A 27404-nucleotide genomic window follows, 5' to 3' on the forward strand; every position below is an offset into this window, starting at 1 on the left:
TATTTTTGAATTTTAGTTTAATGAAAAATACTATTTATTTTAACTAAGAGAACTACCATATAATTTGCCAGAACTCTTAGGCATTTGGAATTATCAGTAAGCAAAACAACAAGGATTTCTGCTTCTGTGGCATCCACATAGTGATTAAGAAGAAAAACTCTGGAACCAACAACTTGGACTTGCATTCTAGTGTTTGCTACTTACCAGCTGAGGAATCATGGGTAAACTACTTAAACATTCAGTTGCCGTATCTATAAAGGGGATAATAAAAGTACCTATTCTTAGGACTTAATAATTCAATAGTCCTAGTTTATTGAATGCCTAATATATTATCTTGGTTACTCATTTTGACAATCCTTTGAGCAAGTATTACTATCTCTATTTCAAAGAAGTAAGTTATCCCTTACCTCTGAGAGGGAATGTCCTTGCCCCTAGTGACCTGGTTAATATTTGGCAGAGCCAAGATTTATCCAGATCTGATTATAAATTTGATCATAATTTGTTCACTCTGCTTACTGCATAATGAACATAATACAATCAATGAAACACTTTTAAACAAAGTTTAATTGAAGTTTAATAATGTACAAGTGTACAAATTACTACAATTTACATAGTAAACACACCCAAGTATCTATTTCCCTTCCAAAACTAGAAATAGAATAATAAATACCACATTGCAGAAGCCTCTCTCATGATATCTCCCATTTTCTGCCCCAAGTTAACTACATTTCTGGCTTCTATCACTATAGATTAGTTTTGCCTATTTGTATATGTTATATAAATGAGTCATGCAGTATGTATTCTTTTGTGTATTTTTTTTTTGTTCAATTTTGTGTCTGTGAGAGTCATTTTTCTTGCTGGCTATGGCATTACTTGTTTCCATTGCTGTAGAGTAGTACGTTAGTTAAATACAACTTATTTATCCATTCTTCTGTTTATGGGAATAATTTCTTTTTTTAAGCACCCAAACGTTTTTATTTTAAAATTTGGTATATTCAAGTTAACTCATAAATACAAATTCAATCAATATACCAAAAAAGATTTTTAAAAAGAACTTTAAATTTCACATATATTTTATATAAAGCAAAAGGCCAAGAATAGCTAGGACACTGCTGAAAGACATCAACAATGGAGGGTGAGGAGGTGCTGGGTGGAGATGAGATGGGGGTGATTCACCTTGCCAGATACCAGAATTAAGGCAGTACGGTATTGCTACAGGCACAGACAAATAGACCAATGGAACAAAAACCTTAGAAACTCGAGCACATGTTTGAAATGTGGCAGATACCTGAAATGTGACATATGTATTGTAGCAACTGATAATAGGGAAAAATGGATCAGTGACATTGGTATAAGTAGGCAACCACAGGAGAAAAATGGAGGTCCGTGTCGTGACCATAGCCAAAAATACATTCCAAGTGAATTAACAGTAAGTGAAAAGAAAAACTTCTAACTTTTTATAAGTAAATATCTATGATTCCTCACAGCAGGGAAAGATTTCTTAATAATGCAAAAGCAAAAGCCATTAAAGAAAAGATTGATATATTTTGTTCTATTTAAATTAAGAACTTCTGTCTAATAAAAACACCATAAAGATAAGTCACAGACTGAGAGAAGGTATTTGAAACTTATATCTGACCAAGGATTAGTGTTCAGAACACAGAAGAAGCTCCTATAGATCAATAATCAGAAGACAAACAACAGAACATATGATGAGAAATGCAGTGAGAGCACCCCCAATGAACCATAACCATAGACTGTGCTCAACTAAATTACAAATTAGGAATATGCAAATTAAAACCATACGAGATACAGTGTCATATCCACGAAATGAACAAAATTTAAACAACAGAAAAAGAACCTGACAGAACCTAGTATTGGCAAGTATTGGTGAGTATACAGAGCAGCAGGAATCCTCACACCCTACTGCTGAGAGGGGACTTTGGCACAAGCACTGTGGACCATACTGTGGCAGTATATGTAGAAAAGCTAAAGTTGTATAAACCCTTATAATCCTTTAAGTCTGCCTTTATGAATATATCCTAGAGAGTAATTTCTATACTTCACAGGGAGACACGTAAAAGAATATTCATTGCAACATTGTATGTAGTATCCAAAAAAAGTGGAAAAACATAAAGGTCCATCAGTAGGTGAATAAATAATTAAACTGGTAATTTTGACAATGGAATGCTAAATAATGAGTAACAAGGGTTACCAAACATGAATCCCTAAATGGACTTAAAAATAATTGTGGCAGAAAATCTGTGTGGTATGACTCCATTTATATAAAACCTTCAAAAGATTCTTGCTTAATGTTTGCTCTGTGTGTGTCTATCTGTCTGTATATCTACATCTGCAAAGCAGGCAGAACCCGCTTACGGGAATAATAAATAGCAATTTTTAAGATAATTCAGTTCATAGTAGGGAAAGAAAAGGGTTATAGAAGAGGACTCCAAACATATCTATAATATTTTATTTCTTTAAAATATGAAAAAATATGGCAATATATTAAGATTGAACAAAGCTGAATAGTGGAGAAAAAAATTAGACATACTTATTTTTATAAAATTCTGGTTTTTGAAGTGCAAAAAAAGAAACGTGAATGAAGGGACACAAATGGCAAAATATCCTTCTTCTTTGTGGATGAGTTGTGTTCCATTGCATGTATGAACTACATCTTCTTTGTCCAATCATCTATTGATGTGCATTTGGGATGCTTCCGTGTCTTGGCAATTATAAATAATGTTGCTGTTGATAGTGGGGTGTATGTATCTTTTTGAATTAATGTTTTTGTTTTTCTCAGATACATGTCCAGGATAAAATCGCTGGGTCATATGGTGGTTCTGTTTTTGGGTTTTTGAGAAACCTCCCTACTGTTTTCCATGGTGGCTGTGCCAGTTTACATTCCTGCCAGCAGTGTACAAGAGTTCCCTTTTCTCCACATCCTTTCCAACATTTGTTACTTATGTTCTTTTTGATGGCCATTCTGATAGGTGTGTGTCTTATTGTGATTTTGATTTGCATTTCCCTGATATTGGTGACACTGAGCAACTTTTCATGTTCCTATTGGCCATCTGCATTTCCTCTTTTGGAAAAATGTCTGTTCAGTTCTTCTGCCCATATTTTAAATGGTTTGTTTGTTTGCTTTCTAACTGAAGTACAGTTGATTTTAAATGTTATATTAGTTTCTGGTGTGCAGCATGGATGGACTTGGAGGGCGTTATGCTAAGTGAAATAAGCCAGACAGAGACAGACAAATACTGTAAGATGTCACTTACATGTGGAATCTTAAAAAATACGACAAACAAGTGAATATAACATAAAAGAAACAGGCTTACAAATGCAGAGAAGGAACTAGTGTTTACCAGTAGGGAGAGGAAAGAGGGAGGGGCAAGATGGAGGTGGAGGATTAAGAAGTACAAACTGTCAGGTATAAAATACGCTGCAAGGATGTATTGTACAACATGGGGAATATGGCCAATATTTTATAATAACTATAAATGGAGTATAATCTTTAAAAATTGTGAATGATTATATTGTACACCTGTAACATATATTGTACGTCAGCTATACTTCAGTTATGAAAATATGACATTGTAAAATAAATACATAAATAAATTTTAAAACTCATTAAAAAGTTGGTGTGCTTCACCCATTAACCTATTTGCAGAGGGTGGTATAATTTACTTTCAAACCCATTTTAGGAAATGGAGCCACTTACCAGTGAGCCAGTCAGTTAACGAGTATTAAACTCCAGAAGTAATGGTACAAAATCAGAATTTGTAGCAATCCATCTAGTGGTAGGCTGTGTCCAATCTCTGCTAAATTTAAATTTTGAAGAGTGATAAAATTGGGCACCCCTGGGAAAAGTATGTTTTCTTTTATCTGCAGTGTGGTCACAGGGCATTAGAGAAACTTATTTTCTAATATTGCCAGAAGGCCTTGGCCAAATATATAAAAAATTGTATGGTTAGTTGCATGGTGGGCAAGATCAGAATCTCAAAATGAGAATGAAGAAGAGTGACTGGACACTGATAACGACATTAAAGATGTTTTTTAAAACAGATTTTTGGGCTTATACCTAGGAGTTTATCCTGCAGATACACACGTTCTGTGTGTGTAGTGTATACACAACACACTCAGTGGAGACTGCAAGAGAGAAAAATGGAAAACAATTTACATATCCACAGTAGGGAAAATAGTTTGTAGTTCAGCGATGTAATACAGTAGCATGCTTCCATTACAAGTCATATCGATGTTCTATGTTTAGTTATGTGGAAAGACCTTTAAAATACATTAAGCCAAAAAAGTGCAGAACAAAGACTGTATTTAACTGCATATGTAGATATGTATACATACATATATGTATATGCACACAAATACTTTTATGTCTAGAAAATGCATGTAAAGATAATTAGCTACCACTGAGGATAGTACATGGAAATAGGGTGGTTGGAGAGACTCTTATTTGTTATTTTATACCATTTGTTACTGCCTAGATTTTTTTTCATGTTTGTATATTGTTTTCATAATAATAGTAATAAATATTGTTTAAATTTTTCAGGGGAGACTATAAAACATGCAGTATGTAAAAGTTCCAGCAAACATTTGAAACTAGCCAGCCCTGTTGGTGATTTCTTGTGCACACTGAATGTCTGTACCTAAAAGAAATGTACACAAAATAGATGGAATTCTTCTTGGGCCTTCTATTTTGGGAGTTAAAGTTGGCTGATGAAATTTAGGGGACTCCCTAACTCTAAAGTAACTCATAAATGATGGAGGGTGTTCACTCGGATACAGTACCCATTCTCTATCACAAAATTCACAAGATTTGGTCACCACTGCTCTGTGAAGGATGTTTGGCTTCCTAAGATGCCACAGCTAGTGGGGCGTACAGATGAGATTTGAACCAGGACTTCTGATTGCCATGCTGCTGCTCTTTTCCACCATGCCACTGAAAATGATGGGGGGGTTATAATTGAAATGGAATTTAGAGAGGGAAAAACCATAGAATCTCTTAAACACTGAGCTATTCTTTCTTACCCAACATTGATTAAAAATTAGAAAGTCTGAATTTGTCAGATGTCATTAAAGGTATGGAGCTCTGAGAACTCTTAGAAGCCTGTTGGAGGGTATATAAATTGGAATCAACAATTTGAAGAGCAATCTGGGAGTAAAGTAATGCTGAAGATGCGTATACCCTAGGCTTATGATCCCGAGAAACTCATGGGTATCCAGCATATTTATTTGCAGCATTTTTGTAATCAGGGGCAGATTGAAATCTGTGGGACTTGAAGATTATGTAATTTGGGAGATTCTCTTTAAGAAAAATAATAATACAGAATTACAAATATTAAATATTTATAATGAGAGAAGAAACTTCTAGAGCCTTGGAAATCCATGTCTTTATTCTGAGTTTCTTTATAAGTGCTTCCTGATAGCTTCCCCTCTCACACTACAACTCCCAGCAACTCCCAGCACTGTTGGGGAAAAGGGGGGTGGTAAGGGAGGGCAGAGGGAAGATGTACAGGCAAATAAGGGGCTTTGAGCTTAAATTTCATTAGCTTCATGGTAAATCCACCTCTGCTTGTAATAGAAAAACTTTGAAAACAGCCCAAATAGCTATCAGAATGAGAATGAATAAATTGTGGTACATTTATGTAATGGAATATTAAGAGTGAACTAGAGCTACATGGATATATCTCAAAAACTAAATTTGAGTTGGTTACTACTACTGTTGTCGTGCTTATTCCTTTAATTGTCATTTACTTGTTAGCTTCTCTTTCTAGATGATGAGCTGCTTTTCTGAAAGTTCCAAACTACAAAATGTGACTTTCTCTGTTCTGTGCGTGTACCTCTCCATTTTTCAATTTAAGTTGTAGTCACCATTACATGCTTTACAACATTTATCTATTTCTTTTCTACACCTAAGGTTTCCATAATTTTTGCATCAAGTACTATGTTCCTCTGTACTCTGAGGTCATGACTTTGAAGTCAAATTTTGGGTGTTAACAGTTCTATGAGTAGATTCAAGCATAATGAAAACCTTGAACACAGGGTACTCATGACATTGTGGGGTATCAGCGTAATGTGCCTACCTTTTAGAAGCCCTGAAGCTTTGCGAGTTTAGCTGAAACTTGTCACGCTGAGCCTGATTAAAGCCCTCCTCAGAGCTGACGAGTAATGCTGACAGTGTTCAGTGAACACACCTGCAATATCAAAAGGTGACAGTAAGGATATTTCACTTCTGTTCCTCAAATCAGGGCACTTTAGGGAGCTCCATGGGTCATAGAGAGCCTGGTAGGCATGCTATAAAAGGCAAGTCCTCCTTATGTTGTAGGGACAGCAACTGAAGGGTTGTTTTATCACTGGAGTTACAAGTGGGTAAGAGAATGGACTCTGGTGCCAAACTGGCAGCGTAACTTGGTACAAACAACAAAACTTCTCTAAGCTTCAGTTTCTCCTTTCAAAACTGGGGATGATGATTCTATCCCTACTCCAGAGGGCTATTGTGAAGATTAAATGAATTAATATGTGAAGGATATATTAAGATTATACATTAATATTAATATATTAATCCTGGCACATAGTAAGGATCCTATGGCACTAACCATCATGATTACCAACGTGGTATTATATTCATTTTAGGAACATCACCCTGGCTACTCTCTGGAAATGATGAATCTAAAAGGGGAAGTGTCATTCCAACTTTGAAAAAAGAAATAAGATGATATGATCTGATATAGCACCAGATACACAAATGCAGTAGTCACCTTTCTGTGATGTACATTTTAAATTAACTATTGCTCATTTTCAGTTTCACCTACTGGTTTCTCTTGCCTTTATCATACTACTGACCAGTGGTCCTCTGCTCAGAAAATAATTAACCCTTTGGTTTAAACAGGTTAGGTAAGGTGAGAGGGTAAAAGAAGTCAGGATCCTCACTCTCTACGACTCAGACAGCAGTTCTGAAGATGCATCCTGGATATATTTAAAAGGTGGCCTAATACATGAAAGGGTCATTGTTTCCAGGCTGAACAAATGCAGATAACTATGTTGGAGAAAGGGAAGAGAGAGACTTGAAGATTCTGGCAGGCAATGCCGACCGAACATTCCTCCACTCTCTCTCCAACATCTTCACACTGTCATGCCTTCTCTGACTCCTCTGTTCAAGGTCTCTTCACTCACTCTTAACCTGTCAAAGCGCTACCTTCTCCAGCAAACAGTCTTTGGCATCCCATACTTAGGCTCTGCCAGGGAACTTATCACCCTTTATTCAGTTGTCTGTTTAGATATCTGATACAACACAACTGTGATTTAAGCAGGCCTTTGTCCTGTTTTCTTTTCGGTTCTCAGAACTCCAAAAGACTTACACACTCTCTCTAATCCTCTCAACAGTTAAGATTCTTCTTCTGGGCACTTTGTTTTTGCATCGGTCATTCCTTGCCTTTCACTTTGTATCCCTCAGCATCACCTGGAAGCTAATGAAGCCTCTCAGAACTCTCCCCAAGTGAGTTAGTTACCTAGTTCCTTCAAAGCGAATCTCTACAATCCTAGTGTCTTAGCTCCGCCCACCTCAGCTGCTGGCCCCGCCCCCCTCCTCCCCGCCTCGTCTTTAACTGGAGTCACAAGTACGCATGCTCCCTCTCAACTTCCTCGTAGCGTGTTGGCGTTGGCGTTGGCGTGCTGACGTCGCGGCGGAGGACGCGCGTGTTTCGGCTAGGGGTCCGGGCGTGGGTTTAGAAACAGCGCAGGACTGTAGGGTGTTCTGGGCGTCCAGGGCGCGTGGGTTTCTTTTTGGAGTTTGCCGCCGAATGTGTTGTCTGCGTTCCACCCGTTCGGGAAGAGGGAAGCAGAGGAGAGGTTCTGTAGGGACAGAGCTGGGGCTCGTGAAGGGGAAGGGCGCCTTCGGGCGGCTCTGGAGCGCCTGAGGCAGGGCTGCGGCCCGAAGAGGGGAGAAGAGAAGGATTCCTGCAGTCAGGGTCCAACCCGTTTGGGATCAGGGCTGGTCCCGAGGAGGGCCTGGGGCAGCCGTGCGATGTTCGGGGCCCGGTGCCTGCTCCGAGCCCTGCGCTTCTGCTCCTCCTCTCCCTGCCCGAGGCACAAACCTTCAGCCAAGCTGAGCGTGCGGGACGCTCTCAGGGCCCAGAACGCGAGTGGGGAGCGCGTTAAGGTCCAGGTTAGTTTATCGGACGTGGGTGGATTCGTCCTTTCGTTGACTGACTTGGCATAGCCGCATTTGGGCTTGCCTTGTAGTCGGGTCGGGCAGAACGACCAGCAGGGGTAAGTTAGGAAATGCAGGAAATCGTGCACGTCCACGTTTTTCTCCTTTCCTTGATTACCTCACTTTGGGGAACGTTCCGATGCTTGCAGAGTGCTGGAACTTTGCTTTCGTGATACCAGGGCGTTACCTGTAAACTTGTTAATCATACAGAAAAATGAACGCCCCCTTTACCTTTGTCTCTCGTTATGTATATCCGCAGTTGTACAGCTCCTTGAGAGCAGGAACCGTGTTTTATGTCTTGATATTTAAGCATGGCTAACAGTAAATATTTGTTCAACTAAACCATAACTTTTATTCAACTTGTAGGCACCTCAGTGCCTAAAATGGGGCTTGGCGTATGACTTAGGTTTAATAAATTAGGAGAAAGAGTGGAGTGTAGCAGTGTGAAAGAGCTCTGGAATCAAGCTCCGTAGGTTTAAATGTCTGTCACTTAGCTTGTTAATTATGGACATGTCACTTATGTGCTGTAAACCTGTTTCCTCTTGTGAAATTGGTGATAATAATAGTCCCTATCTCAACAGAGTCCTGAAGATTAGTTACAAAACATTTAGGACCATGGTCCACCATCAGTAAATGTTAGCTGCTGTAATTCCTCTTGTTAAAAATACTATTTGCAGCAGCTCCACATAGAAGATTCCCCCCTAAAGGAGCAGGCCAAGCAAGGTGGTTTGACTTATTAGATTGCTGAAACACACTGATGCAGTTTTTTTTTTGTTGTCCTCCCATGTCCTTTTAGCAGTATGACCAATTTCTCCCTCTTTGCACTTCTTTGGTTTCATATTCTTTCTGTGATCAAATCAAAACCTTTCTTGCATCAATCCATTAATTCGGCATACATTGATGCTACCTTCTGTGTTCTAGTCTAGAGAGGATTCAGAGATGAAAAGAACAGAACCTATTAGGTTACAGGCTTTGCTTTTAGTTCTGTGCAGGCTGATTTAGAAGCTATCTGCCACTTGTGGCCCTGAGCACTTGAAATGTGGCTAGTCTGAATTGAGAGGTACTGTAATTGTAAAATACACACCAATTTTGAAGAACAAAAAAGAATGAAAACAAAGCTCAGTGGTGTTTTTTAGTATTGATTACATGTTGATAATATTTTGCATAAAATGGGTTCAATAACTATTTAAATTAATTTTACCTGTTACTCTTTACTTTTAATATGACCACTAAAAAATGTCAAATTACATATGTGGTTCTCACATTTTATTTTTTATTGGGCAGCCCTGGTTTAATGGCTATGACAAATAATTACAACAGTGTAATAAGGATTAGTGGTTTAAATAGAGAACTTAGAAAACAGAGCGGGAAGTCCTTAATTGTGTGAAGAGGTCAAGGAAGATTTCTTATATGAGGTGACATTTCAGCTGAGTCCTGAAGATGTGTTTCCTCAGGCCGAGGAATTGGGAATAGAGTGGAAATAGCATTCCAGAAGAGCTTGTTGACAAGAACAGGAACTTTGAACTAAGAGCTGTATTTGGATTTGAGCTCTATGCTTGGAAACCTTGAGTATTTGACGAGGTTATCCTGACTTCTATAAATAGGTTTCTTCATCACTAAAATGATAATATTTACTTCATTAAGTTCTTATGAGGATTAAGTAGAAAAATACTTATGAAGAGCTTAGGACAGAAGCACATTAAAGTGCTCATGCAAGTTAACTTTTACTAACAAGTGAAAAGCAAGACTGCGGTGCTGTGGAAGTGACTGCTGATTGGATATGCTCTGGATTACGAAGGGCCTTGCACACAACGCTGAGGCAGTTTGCATTTTATCCATTGTAGCCCTGGAGAAAGATCAAAGGCTTCCTGGTAGACTTGGGTTCAAGTTCAGGCTCTACCCTTTACCAGAAGTGTGACCTTAGGCAAGTTACTTACCTCCTCTGAGGCTCAGTTCTTCACTTGTAAGACAGGAATAACGATAATCCGTGTCATTGTTAGGAGACGACGAGACAGTATATGAAGAAGTTAGTAAAATGCTTGTCACATAGATGTTCAGTACATGGTAGATATTCTTCCATTGCAAACACTTATGGATTATCTCTATGTGCCTGACAATAGCCTTCAAAGCAACTAAAAGTAAAAGCATGGTTCCCAAACCCTCAAAATATTATGGACATGCAAATAAGTCATAGGAGGGCTTCAATAACAGTGTCTGTAGGATGTGGTGGGGATACAAAGAAAGTAAGGGTCAATTAAGTTTTTCTTAGTAGGAAGCATCATCTCATTTCTCCCAGGCGTGTTTGATGGTTGACCAGACACCATGTTTTTCACAGTTGTTGAGTCTGTTAGAAGAATGTTCTCTCTTAACTTCTGTGCTAGTTTAAGTTGGATGTGATCTGTGAGAGAGCTGTTTTTAGTGTTACTGGTCTACTTTGAAGACATCTCATTTGTACTCATACCTGTCATTTAAATTCAGAGTATCTTTGAAAGTTTACGTGCTATTTAATATTGTTCACAATGAGAAGTTTCTTGAGAACTCTTTTGGTATGGTACTTTGTGGAAAAAAAATCTCTAAAGATATTTCTTGTCTAGAACTATATAATCTCTTTTCTGGGAATTTGGTATAAAAGAAGAAAGGAACCAACATATTTGCCCTGTTATGTGTGATGGTAGGGGAGAAGGGCAGGGGCAGGATGAAAACTTGGACTGTTGGCGGGGATTGGTTATGTGAATTAGGCTCATCAACCTAATGGGGTTTGGGGTATCGATTCAGAATGATGAGCTTTATTAACAAAACAACAAAAAAAAAGGTGGAATGCCAAAGCTGTATTTCATTGTGATAAGGACCGTATAAAATTATATATGCATATGGGTGAACTAAAAGCAGTTGATTTGTTAAGGCAGGATTATGAGAACTTTTTTTGTTTTTCCAGTTAGTCTTCTATGTGTACGTGTAATGAAAATGTAAAATGTTGACGTGTTTTAAACTCATGTTTAGATATATTTCTCGTTAGGGATGGATTCGTTCAGTCCGATCCCAGAAGGAAGTCTTGTTCCTGCATGTGAATGATGGGACATCTTTGGAAAGCCTTCAGGTTGTAGCAGATTCAAGCTTTGACAGTAGGTGTGTGTGTGTGTGTGTGGGTTTTTTTTAAGTCCTTTGATTTTTTTTTTTAATCTCCTCTACTTCCCATTTCCCTAATCCAAGTTTCACATTGCCTACTCAGTGATCTTTCTAAACTAATCGCTTTTCATAGCTTTGAGGCTCAAGTCCAGATACTTGGAATCAAGATCTTTTTCTATCTAACACATTCACATGACAGTATGCCCCACCTATCCTTTGCTTGTCTCTTAACTGCATGCAGCTCTTAACCCAATTAAAATTAAAAATGTCTGTCATTAAATATTTTAATGTTCTGATAGCAAGGTTTGTATTAAGAGGAAGGTTACATGTAATGTCTTGTTTATGCTATTTTTTTTGTTACTATAGAGAATTGGCTTTTGGGAGTTCTGTGGAAGTTCAAGGGCAGCTGGTAAAAAGTCCATCCAAAAGGCAAAATGTGGAACTGAAGGCAGAAAAAATTGAAGTTGTTGGAAATTGTGATGCCAAGGTATGTTTTGTGACACTTTAATGGAGGCTGTTAAAACTTAATGTAAAACACTAGCAATGTTTTACGTGTAACTATTGGGAAGGTGGCACTTAAAATATTTGGATTGTGACTTCCCGGACAATTGAAACAGGTTGTAGACCTGAGGAATATGGAGAGAGCAGCAAAAAGTATTTATGTAGGTGGCTGAGTCCCAGGAGTGAGAGCTAAGTAATGTTATTCTGTGCATCTCTGATGCATCTCTGCAGTGCCTGTCACTGTTGAAATTTGCTTCTTTTACAACTATGCCTAGTCAGCTGCAATGACAAAGACATACTAGGGAAGACCACATTCTTAGGAAAGCTCTGCCTTGAAATGACTTTCATGTGATATACAAGTATATTGTCCTGTGCAGCAGCCATTAGCCACCTGTGGCAGTTTAATAATTAATCAGTTAAAATTAAATTAAAAAGTCAGTTCTTCAGTGGCATTAGCCACATTTCAGGTGCTCAGTAGTCCCTACTATCCAGTGGTGACTACTGTACTGTATAGCACAGATACAGACATTTCCATTTATCACAGAAAATTTTATTGGCCTGTGCTGGAGTGTTACAACGCTTCAGCTGAACAAAGATAAGAAATTCTACTCTAAGACATGTTTATACCTGTTCTTGCAAGAGTCTTCTGTTAGTTGCTTTTCATTTATAGCCTGATAAAGAGGTCAGAGGAAATAAAGTCATAGATTATCAATCCAGCTTCTTAAATTGGAGAGAATGAGGCCCAGCCAGGTGAAATGACTTGCATAAGGTCCTACTGCTGATTAGTGGCACAGATGAAGTTTATGTGCTAGCTGTTTGACTCCTCTGTGGTTTTGCTATACTTCCCGTCATCTATTTAATGAACAAAAAATGAGGAAATATAGGGGAACAACATTTCTTTAATTCACTTTTATTCTTTTGGATAATTAGAAGAAATTAAAAATAAGGAAAAAAGAAACAAATAGGCAATTTTTTTTAAAATGTTCTGAGTAATTTTCTAAGAAATTCTAATTGACATGTAAAATGAGGAACCAGGTTCTAAGATTTCTGAAAAATAGACTTTGGAAATAATTTGGAAGCCAGAGAGGAACAGAGATAGTAACCATTTTTATTTTTCCTTTTTTAGAGGGTTGCGTGATTATTAAAAACTCACCACGTGTTTTACTCTTCTTAAATTGTTCTCTCTTGGTTTCTATGGGTATTGATACTTTCCCCTACTGTCCCCTCTCATTTCAGTGTCATTTTTAAGTATTCAGACATTAGGGAGTTCTGAACCTCCTAGCAGTCCTTGTATTCCTATTAATGTGGTCATATTGACACTTCAGTAGGTATGGGGCTCATTCCTACATGATATTAATTAGTATGTGCACAAGCCCTGAAAAGAATAGCTAACTCTAAAACAGGCTACCACAGTAGCTCTTTTACTTAGGTTCCCTGTTATGTTTTTTATTGACACTTTGATTTTGGTCTGAAAGTTTGTTCCTGTCTTCTCAATCTTGTAAAATGAGTGTAGGCACGGTGGAAATTTTTCAGGTAGAATCGCAATTTCCTTTACAATTTTTATGAATATACACTGCTCTTCCAGATGACAGAAAGCTTTTGACCCTCCCTCATGTTCTGAGACAGAGTACGTGTTGATGAACAGTGATAAATAACGCTAATTGATTATGAATGTTTGTGGGCTTCCAGGACATTTGACTGATTTTAAAATTGAGCACCAGCTGTGTGTATATAGCCATAGAAAACATAATCTGTAACGTCTACAGTATTCTAAACTGTGAGCCAGTGAATTATTTTACATAATTATATCCTAATCTCTCTATTTGTAAGTAGTGATTGATGGCTAACTGATAAACATTTGATAACAAGTTAGCCTCAGTGGTATTAAGTAACTTTGCCCAAGGTTCCAAAGCTAGTAAGTAGTAGAGCTGGATTCAAATGTGCGTCTCTCTGATTCCACCCCACCGTTTAACTGACTTGTTAGAATTAATGTGGACCATATTCAGTTATATTAAGAAATAAGGAAAGCATCTTAATTTTATTCTAAAGCACTCACTACTGTTTAACAAATGCCCTGGAAACTGATTTGATAAAACAGTATCTTTGTAGCTTCTAACTTATTTTTCCTTTCATTGGCAGGATTTCCCTTTAAAATACAAAGAGAGGCATCCTCTGGAGTATCTGAGACAATATCCTCACCTTAGGTGTAGGACGAATGTTCTGGGTTCTATTCTGAGAGTTCGCAGCGAAGCCACAGCTGCTATCCATTCTTTCTTTAAGGTAAGAAGCTTAGCTTCTAGGTGTTCTTGCTTATGAGGAAGTTAAATAACTGTAACGCTGGAGTATTATCCTGAAAGAACCAGTGTTCCGCTGGTTGTTTATCCGAAGCACCCCTTTTTGTGTGGTACTCGTTTTTTAGCTTACTTAAAATTTTCTCTTTATCCCTGGTTTTAAGCAGTTTGATTAAGATGTGCCTTGGTGCAGTCTTCTTTATGTACCTTGTGTTTGGAGTTCACTGCATTTCTTGGATCTGTGAGTCCTAATTTTCATCAAGTTTTTCAGTCATTATTTCCTCAAATATTTTTTATGTCACTTGTCTCCTTTGAGGACTTCAGAAATTACCCGTACATTAGGCTGCTTGACAATATCCCCACTGATGTTTTCTTTTTAAAAAAATCTTCTTTTTCCTGTGTGTTTCTTTTGGATAGTTTCTTGCTGTCTTCAAGCTTACTGATCTTTTCTTCTACAATGCTAATTTGTTGTTATTCCTGTCCAGTGCATTTTTCATCCCACACACTGCAGGTTTCATATCTAAGTATTTGATTTGGGCTTTTTTTTTTTTTAATGTTTTCCATGTCTCTGCTTAACTCTTTGAGCATACATAATACAGCTTTAGTTAAAAGTGTTTACAGTTTTCATAGCTATTTAATAACTTTTTATGCCCTTTTCTTCTAATATGTCCATCAGTTATAAGTCAGTTTTCATTGATTAATTAGTCTCCTTATGGATTGTGTTTTCCTGCCTCTTCACATACCTGCTAATCTTTGATTAGAAGCCAGACCTTGTGAATTTTACCTTGTTTGGTGCCAGGTATTTATAAAGCTTCTTAAGCTTTATTTTGGTATGTAGCAGGGTTACTTGAAGGGTCTTGCTTTTTATGACTTGTCAAGTAAACCTGGAGCAGTGCTCAGTCTAGGTCTGATTATTCCTCACTACTGAAACAAAGCCTTCCTGAGTAGTTTACCTAGTGCCTTGTGAATTACACCATCTTTCAGTCTGGCTCGTGGGAACAGGCATTGTTTCAAGCCACATGTGAGCACCAGGCACTGTTTCCTCTAATCGTTTTGGATGATTCTTTTCCTGGCCTTGGATAGTTTCCTTACATGCATGTGCGGATCATTCTTCCACCTAGTACTGCAGGGTGACCCTCTACACCTCTCTGGAGTTCTCTGCACAACGCTCTCCTCTCTGGTGTTCTGTCCTGTGAATTCTAGCCATTTTGGTCTCCTTAGACTCCCAGTTCTGTCTCCTAGACTTAGGAGGTCTGCTTGGCTCCACTTTATTTCTCCCCTCTTCCTACTGTGGCCTGGAATATCTGACTGCAGTCAGCTGGGCTGCTGGTAGGGTTCACTGTGTTTGTTTCCTGTCTCTCAGGGGTCGCTCTTCTTTGTTGTCTGATATCATGTCTTGAAAACCATTGTTTCATGTGGTTTGCTTGTGGGGTTTTTTGTTTTTGTTGTTTCAGATGGGAGGATAAATATAGTTCCTGTTTCTTTCTCATGGTCTGGACATTTTATATATAGGAAGCCCTAATTTTAAAGAGTTACTGGTGTTTGTCAGTAGATTGATCTAATGACTAAGGGCATTTTGTCTCATTTAGCTTTGCTTTTCAGCTATTTCCCCCAACCCAGGAAAGCAACAGTAGAATGTAGTTGGTAAGTTGATGAGTTGAAAGGACCCTCCTCCTGTGTGGATGAGAGGACCCCAAATACAAGAATGATCCAGTAGATAAAGTTCAGTGTTATTCCATGTGGTTTTGGAACTCTTCCTAAGCCACTTCACCAGAACCAGCTCGTTTACAAAGACTGCCTGACAGCATACCCATCCCTTGGACGGCATCCAAATTCACGCAGTCCCAGCCCTGCTGTAGCATAACATGAAAGTTCTTGCTCTTTGAAAAGCTCCTTAAGAGGTAATTTCTGGTGTGACAGCTGAAGAACATCCTGGCTTTAAAACATATGAGTAAAACAATGAAACTAAATCTCATTATACAATGTCATCCCATTATAGTTTGAAAGGGTGGATTTATATATACTCTCATAAACCTTCTTATGCAAATTCCATATGGCTTTTCAGGTACTTGAACCACACAAATGAGACATTTTTTCAGATGTAAAAATATTTTCCCCCAAGTGACTTTAACAGCAGATAAAGTCAGTGGACCTGCTTGAATTCTGGAAGTTTTATGGATTTCTGGCCACTAGGTGGTGGTATTGGCAACCCATTAACAAGTGGGCTTTACCTAACTACATTTTTTTATTACTTGAAGCTTTTAGAAACATGTAAACAGTTTAAAAATAAGAAACTAGAAAAATCTGAACTCAAAGCTAAATAAATTAAAATTTAAAAAACATTTTAAATGTTTGAAAATAATTAATTTTAGCCCTGTTGGTGACAGATATAAAGGTAGGTAGTTTTTAGTGCTATAAATTCATTTTTTAATTGTAAAGACCTGGACAATAGAATCCTGATACCTCCTTCTAAGATGTTACACACTTATGTGTGTGACAGGATTGAATTGTGTAAAGAAATCATGAGAGTACTATAGGACATATTAAATAATAGTTACATATTATCCTGTGTTTGGTACTGTTTCATGATTTGTTGCTTTAGACTCCCTAAAAGATGTTAAGACTTAAAATGTAAAGTTTTCAGGAATTTCACACCTAGAAATGTAGGGGGAAAATAGAAACTTGAGCAGTACCTTTTAGTTAGGATACTTTAAGGATCTGGGGTTTTTTGGTTTGAGTATCAAAAATGTTTACTGTATAACTTGCTTTCCTCATAAAATTAACACATTTGCTGAGTACAAAACCTGGCTATATAGAACTCTCAAGGAGTAGGTTATTTACAAGAACTGAATTTCTCAAACAATAGGATTATCTTTTTAAGCGCCAATGTTTTCTAATTTCTAGTGGAAATTATCCTAAAATGTATCACATAGTTACCTGGCTTCCTGAAGTGAACCAGTAGAACAGAGTTTGCCCTTTCTTGGTGGGTTGAGGTTCTTCCTCTGAGTGTCAGGTTATTCCGTCCTCAGTATAGTGCTGCCTTCAAAGCCTGTCACGGTGGGGAGTGTTCTTTGGCCCTCTGCTGAATGATTTAGACTGCTGTGTCTTTGAGTTCTTGTGATTGCTTCTTACAGGTTTTTGTTTTTTGTGGTTTTGTTTTGTTTCTTTTTTTTGGTCTCCTCTTGCTATCACTTTTCATTGCCAGTGATGTGCTGCAGGCAAGCAATTGCTGTCATATTCTGTTTTTTGTTGAGTGTGATTAAATAGTGATTCTTGTTTTGTGTGTGTCAAAGAAAAATATAGTCCATGAGTCTTTGATGTGTATGGGCCTTAGTACGTGAGTTTTGTAATTTTCAAATACTAAGGGCCTTACAAATATCTAGTCATACAAATATGTATCTATCAAAATATTTAGATATTTAGAGGCAGTAGGTAGACTCTGAATAACTGGGCCAGTATTTTTGGCCCCTTCTCTGGCCCTCTTATCTCTCTTTAGAAGCCCCTTTGTGGGATGGGATAAGTGCTGACGCTGGCATCCTGCTGAAGGTAGCCGGTGATAGTACTCTTCCATGCCTTGCTATTTTTTAAAAAATCTATTTCCCTGTCTACGTTCTCTTTTTGGGACTTTGTTCTCATCTCTTTGTTATTCTTCCTTTATACCCTCTCCTTTGTAGCTTTTTTTGGTGGTAATGTCATGGATTTTGATATGATAAGCCTTGCTCACAGTGGTAAGGCTTAAAAAGCAGGTGACACCTTTTGAAAGGTTTAGCATTATTTGAATATTAAGAATAATTCTCACTGCTTGAGTGATTTTTTAAAAAAGATCCCATACAGTTATTTTCACAAGATTTACGGTGTTGTTTCTTGTGGCAGTTGACCAGTTCTAACTTTGGCAATTATATTCAGCCGTTAAATTTTCTCCTCCCTCTTCCCCTCCCTCTCACCACCCTCATTTCCTTTGGATTTTTCACTTCCTTTCTTTGTTTACTGCACTTATGCTCATAGTTGCCTGCATTCATGTGGAATAAATGATTCATGTCCATAATTCTTGGCTCCTAGGAGATAGAAGTTTTATGCAGTAGTGTTACTGATTCTGTTTCATTTATTCTCTGTAATGTGCTCTGTGCAGCACCTCTCAGGCATGTTGTTCCCAGATTAAGTACATATTTGAATACTTTCTGAGACTCCTAATTTATAACTTGAATATTTAATCAGTCTGCATCATAAGGCAAATTGTTGGCTGGATACTTTGTATCGTAGCCAGAATACTTGAATTCAACCTTTTTAGGAAGGAATGGGCAGATTTGGGAGGACCCTGGTAACGCACTGAGATATTTTATATATCACCAGTGATGGCAGAATTTAGCAGAGATTAGATGTGTATATATGAATGTACTGTACTGATTTCAGGGCCAGAATGTTTGCATTGAACATGCCCTGTTCTGCCTTTGCAGTGTTTAAGATCACTTTAGCTGCCTGCACCCCCACCCTGTAACCTTTTGCCTGCATCCATAGTCAAAATGAAAGAAGCATAACCTTGATGTTGCTGGGTTATTTCACTTTTAGTAGCAACAGCATTTGTGGTTCACTAATGGAAATAGTCTCAGACTTTGGAGCAGAAGAATAGCAGTTAGATGCCTTATTAATGGACGGATATGCTGCTCAGAATCTTCCTTCAGGCAGAGAAAGTGCACAGCCTGTGCCATGTGTAGTGCACTGTGCCATCATTTTAATGACAGACTTCCCAAAAATCGTTTCTGCCTTTTTTGCTGTTTGTTTCTTCAGTCCCTGTTTGTCATCCTTAATTTATCTTCTTTTTGGTGGCTTGTTACAATTGAGGGTCTCATTTCAAAATAACTGAACTTCATATTGATCACTTTGCATCCTCTTAGCAATGTGAGCAGCACTATTATGCCGTAGCCTTGAGTGAGTGAGTGTGTGTGTGTGTGTGCATGTGTGAGTGCGTGTGTGAAATCATTACCAGTATCATGGAGAAGTGGGAAGAAGAAATGGCACCACAGAGAGACCCTGAGCTCCTAGGTTCCAGTCCTGGCTCTGCCATTGACTAGTTGTGTGACTTTGGCCTCTCATTAAATCTCTCTGGGCCTCAATTTCCTTGTCTTTGAAGTAAGGAGATTGGACTAGATATTGCTTAAGTCATTTTCTGATTTAAAATTCTTTGTGCATAGTAAACTCTCAACTTGATATTTCGATAGTTTTATTTGGGAGTTAGGGAGGAATTAGATATGGCCTTCTCTTAGGGCTGTTTTAATGTAGAATAAGGTGTATGTTCTTGGAACTGTTCCATTCCATATACTGAGAAAAGTGGTTTCTCTTTCTCTTCCAGGACAATGGCTTTGTGCATATTCATACTCCAATCATCACATCCAATGACTGTGAGGGGGCTGGAGAACTTTTTCAGGTCGAAGTAAGTTGTGCTTCCCATCTTGGGGGGTATGTTGCTCTCATATTTTTCATTTGAGGGTGTACTTTAAATTGAGTGAGAGTTATGTAGATAGACCATGATCAGAACCTGACCTTTTTTTGATAGTAATCTTTGAAAAACATGCATAGAAAATTCACAGATCTTTGATTTCCTGTCCAACCAGTTGTATTACATACATTGTGACTGAAAGGAGTGGATTTTTAATTTAATACTCTATTTGCCTTCTTTATATAACTGTGAATTGATGAACTAGAGAAATTTGAAGAAATAATAAAAATTCTAAGATACCTTTTGTGTAGATTCAACCCTCAGTTAATATTTCTGGGTGTAAATCTTATTTTAAGAGATAAGCTAAAATAGAGAAGTATACATGTGAATTTTTTCTTTTTCAGAATCTTTATAAATCATTTCATGAAGGCTTTTATTTTAATTCTTCAATTATTTTTTGAGTTCCTAGTATGGGCCAGCCATTGTCAGCCTGCTCTTGTTGCAGGTGATTTAAAAGTTAACCAGTTTTTCTTACTTGGAGGCAATTGAAACCCTCTCATTTACCAATTTGATAGCCTGTTTAAAATCATTGCCCAGTGGTATAATAATTACAAAGACAAATGTATGTTGATGAGTGGTGCTTTTGGTATTTCATTCATTCACTGATTTCTGTGTCGCTAAGAAGTCAAGATTCTTGTTCATATATTTGGGTGATTCCATCAAATGACAAGAATTGTATGAACTGCTCTCTCTGGTTCAGTATGTTCTCACTCCTGGTGATGATGTTTCTCTTCATATTACTGAGCGAAATATTCACTGGGAGAAGTTGTCCTGATGGGTCAAAGTCATTATTCAAAATGATAATCACATATAACTTGAAATCTTGATGGTAGTTACCCTTGTGCAAAAAAGCAGAATAAAAATATTCTGTTGAACATTTAAAGCGGGAGTGTTATCTATATATACATGAGTTCAAAGAAGACAGCAAGTAATAAATACCTATGTAAATTAGGTATTTAAATTGTACATTTTCTTCTAGGCATTTATGTTGTTTGTTTCCTCTTTGCATCTGAATAATCTTCTGAATATTGAAGTAAAGAGGAATTACCCACCTTAAATACATTTCATGATCCCTTAATCTAAACCACTGAATATTAAAAAGTAAATGATATGGAAGGAAAGGTATAATTTAAAGGCGTTTTTACAAATATGAAGAGAATTATTAAAGAGATCCAAATTAAACAAGTGAAAAAAAATCTGTTATTACAAACTTAATGATAAATTTGGAGCTAACTACTTTGCTTCAGAGAAATCCCCTAAGCAAGTCTGAATGATTACAGTATGTGTATTTTGGCCTCTAACCAATTTAGGCAAATTACCAGGTAAGTATAAATGCATAGAAAGGGGGAAAATGTATTTCTGAAGCTAAACAAAAGAAAAGTGTTCTATGTTCGTAGTATTTCAGGGCCAGGTTCAGGAATTTTATGTAGTGGAATTAGTCTTGTCTATTCGGAGTGTCAGAAAGAGAGGCTCTTAAATTCGTTGATCCTAGGCTCCTACAGTCAGGGTCTGAATCAGGTTTCAGCAGTCTGTGGTTTTTGTGCTATGACCTGCTGTCTTTGTTGCTTTCAGAAATTCAGCTCCTAAGACTTGTCTACTGTCCCTGCCAACCCTCTATCCTTATTTCCACTTCACACATCACTGTACTTTCAAGCTTCATGGTGTTGATTTCTTCCTGACTGCAGTAGAGTCATAGGGGTTTGTCTTGGCACCCCACTGTTAGGGTGAAGCAAAGAGGAAGTGAAGTGTCATATCTAAATTCTTGCTTCTCTTAATAGTGCTCTTTTTCGCTCTGACAACAATGAAGTGTCAGTAACTATTTAAAGATAAGGATGCCTGGTACATACTCAGGTTTGAGGGCAGGAGTAAGATGCCACCTTGAAATGCAAAGTAAAAACGCATAATACACTGTTGAGAAGTGAATGGATGTCCCATCGTTTTAGTTTTTTTCTCATGTCCACTTCCTGCTTTAAGATTTTGGATATTTGTTTAGGTTTGGGGACTACTGAATACACATGTAGGAAGTTGCATTCGAAGAATTCATTTGTTATTCAGCAGACTTTTGTTACCATCTGTGTTCAAGATTCTGTGCTGAATGTTAAGGGAGATATAAAGATGCAGTCAAGGTTCTGGCCAGTGAAGCTGGTGAGTTAGCCAGGCTTGATAGAGGAAGGAGCGTGCTTTTCATTCACTCATGATGTTATTTATCCTGCAATATTCCTTGGTTGTATACTTTGTCCTCTTTATCTTAAAGCCCTAGCTGAGTTCCTATAGTTATGTTTGAGCTTTACAATTCTGGAGTAACCATTTTGTCTCTGAGAAAAGAGATTAAAGGCAAGTAACTATGGCAAAAACTAGATGTTGATAGGAAGTAAGGTGAAACTGCTTTATGTATGTATTTGAGGTTATAGAGTTACTCATCATAAGTGGTATCAAATCTAAAGAATAATTGTCAGTGAGGACTGACTTGGTCAGAAACATCTTCCAAATGAATATGTGACTTAACTACCCTGGGGAGAGGATTCCAGGTACGGAAACAATGTGAGCAGAGTCAGGCAATTGAAATGAGGGTGGGGTTTTCACTGGACTCTGGATGGACAGATTAGAAGATTCATATCTGCGAATCATAGGAAATAAAGTTGGCTAGCATAGAAATGAGGGAATGGAGCAGGTTTTTAAAAAGCTTTTTCGAGATATGTATTACATACCAAAAAAATCACTCACTTACATTTCAGAGGTGTTTAGTATAGTCACAGAGTTGTGCAGCCATCACCAGAGTCTAATTTTAGAGCATTACATCACCCGAAAATGAAACCCAATACTCTTAAACAGTCCCTTCCCGGTCCCACCCCTAGCTCTAGGCAACCACTAAACTGCTCTCTATTGATCTGCCTCATCTGGAGCATTTCACATCAATGCAGTCATATAACACATGGCCTTTTGTGTCTAGCTTCTTTCATTTAGCACAAAGTTTTTGAGGTTCATACATATTGTAGCATGTATCAGTACTTCATTCTTTTTATATCCTGCTAGTATTCTATTGTGCACATGTCCAGCATTTTCTTTATTCATTTAGCAGTTGATGGATATTTTGATTATTTCTATCCTTGGTCTATAATGAATGATGGTAGTGCTGTGAACATTTATGAAAACATTTGGGTGAGCATATGATATCATTTCTCTTGGGTGAAATTGCTGAATCACATGAGCCCTATGTTTAATATTTTGAAAAACCACCAAAGGAAAGTGGCTGCACCACTTTACATTCCCACCAGCAATGTGTGAAGGTTCCAGTTTCTCTCCATTATTGCCAACATTTATTATTGCCTGTCTTTTTTTTTATTTTAGCCATACCAAAGGGTATGAAGTGGTATTTCATTGCGGGTTTGCTTTTTGCTTTTGAATGTTTACAGTTTATATGTTAATATATAATTCACATTTAAGCTTTTAATTACAATTCTGCTATGTCAAAGTATGGCAGATAAATGATCACACACTATGAGGTTAAATTAGGCTGAGAAAATCTGGGAGTAATACTTCATGTAATGGGAATATTATTTAAGTCTAGAATCTGTACATTTAAATACTTTAAAGTGAAGAATGAACTGAAATCCTGTTAAATGGAACCGAAGAAGATTTGTAATTTTTTGTATCTGAATCTCATATTGTGGGGATTCTTATACTGAGTCTAATACTATGTATTGAAGTTTGGCATTGGATTGGCTTGCTTTCTTATTATTGTGGACCTATATATATAAAACATTAAAATTTATCAGAGTAACCATTTTTAATGCACTGTTCAATACCATCATATTCACAGTGTTGTACAATCGTCATTACTGTTTCCAAAATTTTCCAGCACCCCAGCAGGAACTGTGTAGCAAAATTCCCTGTTCCCTTCACCCTCAGCCGCTAGTGATCTGTAATCTACTTTATGTCTCTGTGGATTTCCCTGTTCTGGATATGTCTTATAAATCATAAAGTATATGGCCTTTTGTGTCTGGCTTCTGTTAGCATGTATCAGAATTTCATTTGTTTCATTTCTGAATAATATTCCATTGTATAGATACACCATATTTTCTCTAGCCATTTACTCTCTGACAGACATTGGGTTGTTTCCACCTTTGGCCATCATGAGTAATAATGTGAACATTCGGGTACAGGTTTTGGTTTGAACACCTGTTTTCAGTTCTTTTGAGTATATATTTAGGAGTGGAATTGCTGGGTCATGTGAGGTTCTATATTTAAGTTACTGAGAAACTGCCAGATTATTTTCCACAGTGGCTGCACTTTGTTATATTCCCATCAGTGATGTATGAGGGTTCCAGGTTTACCACACTGTCACCAATTCTTGCTATTTTCAGCTTCTTTGATTACAGTCATCTTAATGATGTGAAGTGGTATCTTGTGGCTTTGGTTTGCTATTCCCTAATGACTAAGAGTGTTGAACATCTTTTTGTGTGCCTGTTGACCACTTGTGCATCTTCTATGGAGAAGTGTCTATTTCAGCCCTAAGCCCATTTTTTAATTGGCTTACTTGTCTTTTTGTTGTTGAATTATAGGAGTTCTTTATCTATTCTAAATACAGATCTGTCTTTCCCTCTCTGCATCAGCAGTGTGAAGCCTCTGGGTACTGTGCCTCAGGGGCACAGCCTTGGCGCCCACAGTCGCCCAGAGATGGCATTGATTCTGGCAGTGCTCTCTTAGGCTGTTCATTTCCTAGACCACATCCAGCTCTTAAACTCCACCAATTGCAGCTCCTGGCTCTGTTGTTTTCAAAAAATGTTCAGGGGCATCATCGCTTTACAGACTAATCCAATCAAACTCAGGCTCCTTTCACCATACACTTCCCATGGTCGGTGTTTGAAATTTACTCTAGCCCCAGAAGATCTCTTCCCAGCTGTCTCTTTCCATTTCTCTCCAGCAAACTGGCAGATCTACAGTTTAGCTGTTTATCTCCAATGAATCTGTCAGTCTCCTCCCAGTGGCCTTTCATCAAAAACACTGTTTTTAAGAGCACCCTTAAATGTGAACTTCTGTACACTCTGTTGCAAGTGAAGCCAGTTCCTTTGGGGAGAGATTTGAAAGTCTGATTTATGGCTACTTCTACCCCTAGAGAAAATCTTTGAACAAGGGCCCTTGTCTGACAGCAGAATCAATGGATACTTCTAAGTGATATCTCAATTTAGGGGCTGAGTGCCCAGTTGAGTGGCTGTCTGCAGCCTCAGGTCTCCTTGGCTTGCCTCTGTTAGCATGGACCCCCATACCCCATGATATGGGGCATAAGAATCCAAGTCTAATATTCTCAGCAGTGCCTCACTCAAGGCAGAGCCTCTGTCCCCAGGAGCAGGCACTGGGCAGAAGAAGGGGACCCCCACCTTTCAGTCACACTCACCCAGAACTTAGCTTCAGCAGCAGGTAGCTGTGGGTAAGATGAGAAATGCTGGCACACTCTTCCTCCTGCTAGGATAGTCCTTTGACTGGGAGCTGGTGTTCAAGAGAGCCCTGTGTCCTTGACCTGATCCCTCTGGAGTGAAGGTTCTGGCATGCTGAGCTGTTACAAGGGAAGAATGAATTTAAACTGCCACCAGCAGGGTGTGCTGTTCCACATCTTTGCCTATACCCAATATTTTCAGTCTTTTAAAATTTCACCAATCTCATGGTTATAAAATGGAATCTTGTTGTGATTTTAATTTGCTTTTCTCTGATAACTGTCAAGATTGGGGATTTTTCCTTCTGGTTGTTGGCCACTCATTTCTTCTTCTATTGTGTTGTCTTTTGATATCAGTGTTTTTATATTGTAGGTGTCAGTTTTTTATTGAGTATGTTGTTGCAAATGTTTCCTCCCAGTTTGTGGCTTGCCTTTTTCTTTCTATGGTCTTTTGATAAAGAGAGTTCTTAGTTTTAATGTAGTCAGATTTCAATCTTTTCCTTTATGGTTTGTGCTTTTGTACTTTAAGAGATCCTTTCTGTATTTTCTCCTGAAAGTTTTATAGTTTGTGCCTTATACATGTATGTCTTTAATCTACCTGGAATTGAATTTTAGTCATGATTTAAGAGTCCAATTTTTTTTTTTCCAAAGTGGATAACTAATTATTTTAGTACTGTTTATTGAGTAGTTCATTTCTCTTCCTGGAATCGCAGTTGCCAGCTCTGCCATAAATCGAATTTCCATGTATGTGTCTCTATTTCTGTGTGTTCTATTCTAGTCCATTAGTTTATCAGAATATCCCTGTGCTAGTACCTAACTCTCAATTGCTGTAGCTCTTTAATAAGTCTTTTAATAGGTAGAAAGGCAAATCCTTCTACCTTATATTAGGAATTTCTTAGCTATTCTTGATCCTTTTCTCTTCCATTTAAACTTACAAATCATCTTGATAAGATCCAAAGAACCCTGTTTGCTCTTTAATTGGAATAACATTGATTCTGTAGATCAGTTTGCAAAAACTGGTATCTTTATGGTATGAGTGTTCATACCACTGGACATAGCACATTGCTCCATGTATTTAGGAGTTCTTTAATACCTTTCAATAGAATATAATAACTTTTTAAATGAAGATTGTGAATCTTTGTTACATTTATTCCTAGACACTTTATATTTTTGTGGTGTTATAAATGTTCTGTGTATCTTTGAAAAGAGTGTTTTTCAGTTATCAGGTACAGTGTTCAATATGTGTGTATTAGAACGAGATTATTAATTGTATGCACATATCTGCAGCGTGCTTACTGACATTTAGTCTTCTTTATCTGCCATTTGCTGGTATGTTAAAATCCTCGGGTATATATTTCATTTTTTTCTCATAGTTTTTGCGTTATGTATTTTTCAGCTTATGTTACTGGTATACACAAGTTTAGAATCACTTCTTGGTGAAATCACTTGTTAGTTATGTAGTGGTCCTTTTTCTTTCTAGTACTGCTTTTTGCCTTATCATCTCTTTTGTTTGATATTAATTTAACCATACCAGCTTGGTTTTGATGAGCATTTGTCTGGCATGGGTTTTTGTTTGTTTGTTTGTTTGTTTTTTAACTGTCATCCATCCTTTTATTATCAACCTTTCTTTGTCTTACGTGATTCTTGGAAACAGTATGCAGCTCAGATTTTTAAAGAAATATTTAATCACTTAGTTTTTGCTCTTTTTACTGTTTAATTTAGTCTACTAATGTTTATTGTGATTGCTTATGCATTTGGATTTTTAAACCATCTTTCTATTTTACTTTGTACATTTTTCCTTTTAAAACAATTCCTTTCTTTTTCGCCTTCTTTTGAGTAAATTAAAAAAATTTTTTCCTAGTTTCTTTTTTCCCCACTGTTAGTTTAAAAGAGACTGATGAGGGGAAAGGAGAATGGAGAGTTTAAGGCAGCGATTCTTAGTCTCTACTGCATGTTGAATTCACCTAGGAACATTTAAAAGCATAAATGCCTGGATTCTGCTCCCAGAAATTCAGATTACTTGGTCTGGAATACAGTGTGGCATGGGGAATTTTAAAAGCTTACAAGTGCCTCTAATATACAGTCAAAATTGAAAGGTACTGCCCTTGGAGAAACTCTTAAATATGTAACATCAAATGTAGACACAGGCTTAAAAAGTTTGATGATCATGACCAACACCCTTTTTCTCCCATACGCATAACTGCTTTACCTTTACCAACTAGGAGAATCACTAGCTAGTTCAGTTTTTTCCTGCCATATACTTGTATGCACAGATTTGTATTGTATCATATGTTGAGAATTTTTAATTAGCAATTGCTTTTTTAAGTTCAAATGAGC

At 37.5% G+C, this 27404-nt stretch overlaps 1 protein-coding gene across 10 annotated transcripts in view; it reads left to right on the plus strand.

Moving 5' to 3' along the window:
• The window catches only part of NARS2 (asparaginyl-tRNA synthetase 2, mitochondrial), a 137909-nt gene that overhangs the window by 21847 nt on the left and 88658 nt on the right, over positions 1 to 27404 (plus strand). For 4 of the 10 annotated variants that reach the window (XR_012076495.1, XM_015247453.3, XM_072969105.1 and 1 more), the window contains exons 1-5: positions 7678 to 8179; positions 11241 to 11350; positions 11717 to 11837; positions 13991 to 14131; positions 19490 to 19570. Coding sequence is in view for 9 of the 10 variants with exons in the window: in XM_015247453.3 (XP_015102939.2) it covers positions 8039 to 8179; positions 11241 to 11350; positions 11717 to 11837; positions 13991 to 14131; positions 19490 to 19570 (594 nt within the window). In the remaining variant the exon portion in view is untranslated. Of the gene's footprint in view, positions 1 to 7671; positions 8180 to 11224; positions 11351 to 11716; positions 11838 to 13990; positions 14132 to 19489; positions 19571 to 27404 lie in introns of those variants that run through there. The other 6 variants (XM_072969108.1, XM_072969110.1, XM_072969109.1 and 3 more) reach the window with 5 other exon arrangements.

Source organism: Vicugna pacos, chromosome 10 (genome assembly GCF_048564905.1).
Source record: "Vicugna pacos chromosome 10, VicPac4, whole genome shotgun sequence".
Lineage (NCBI taxonomy): Eukaryota > Metazoa > Chordata > Mammalia > Artiodactyla > Camelidae > Vicugna > Vicugna pacos.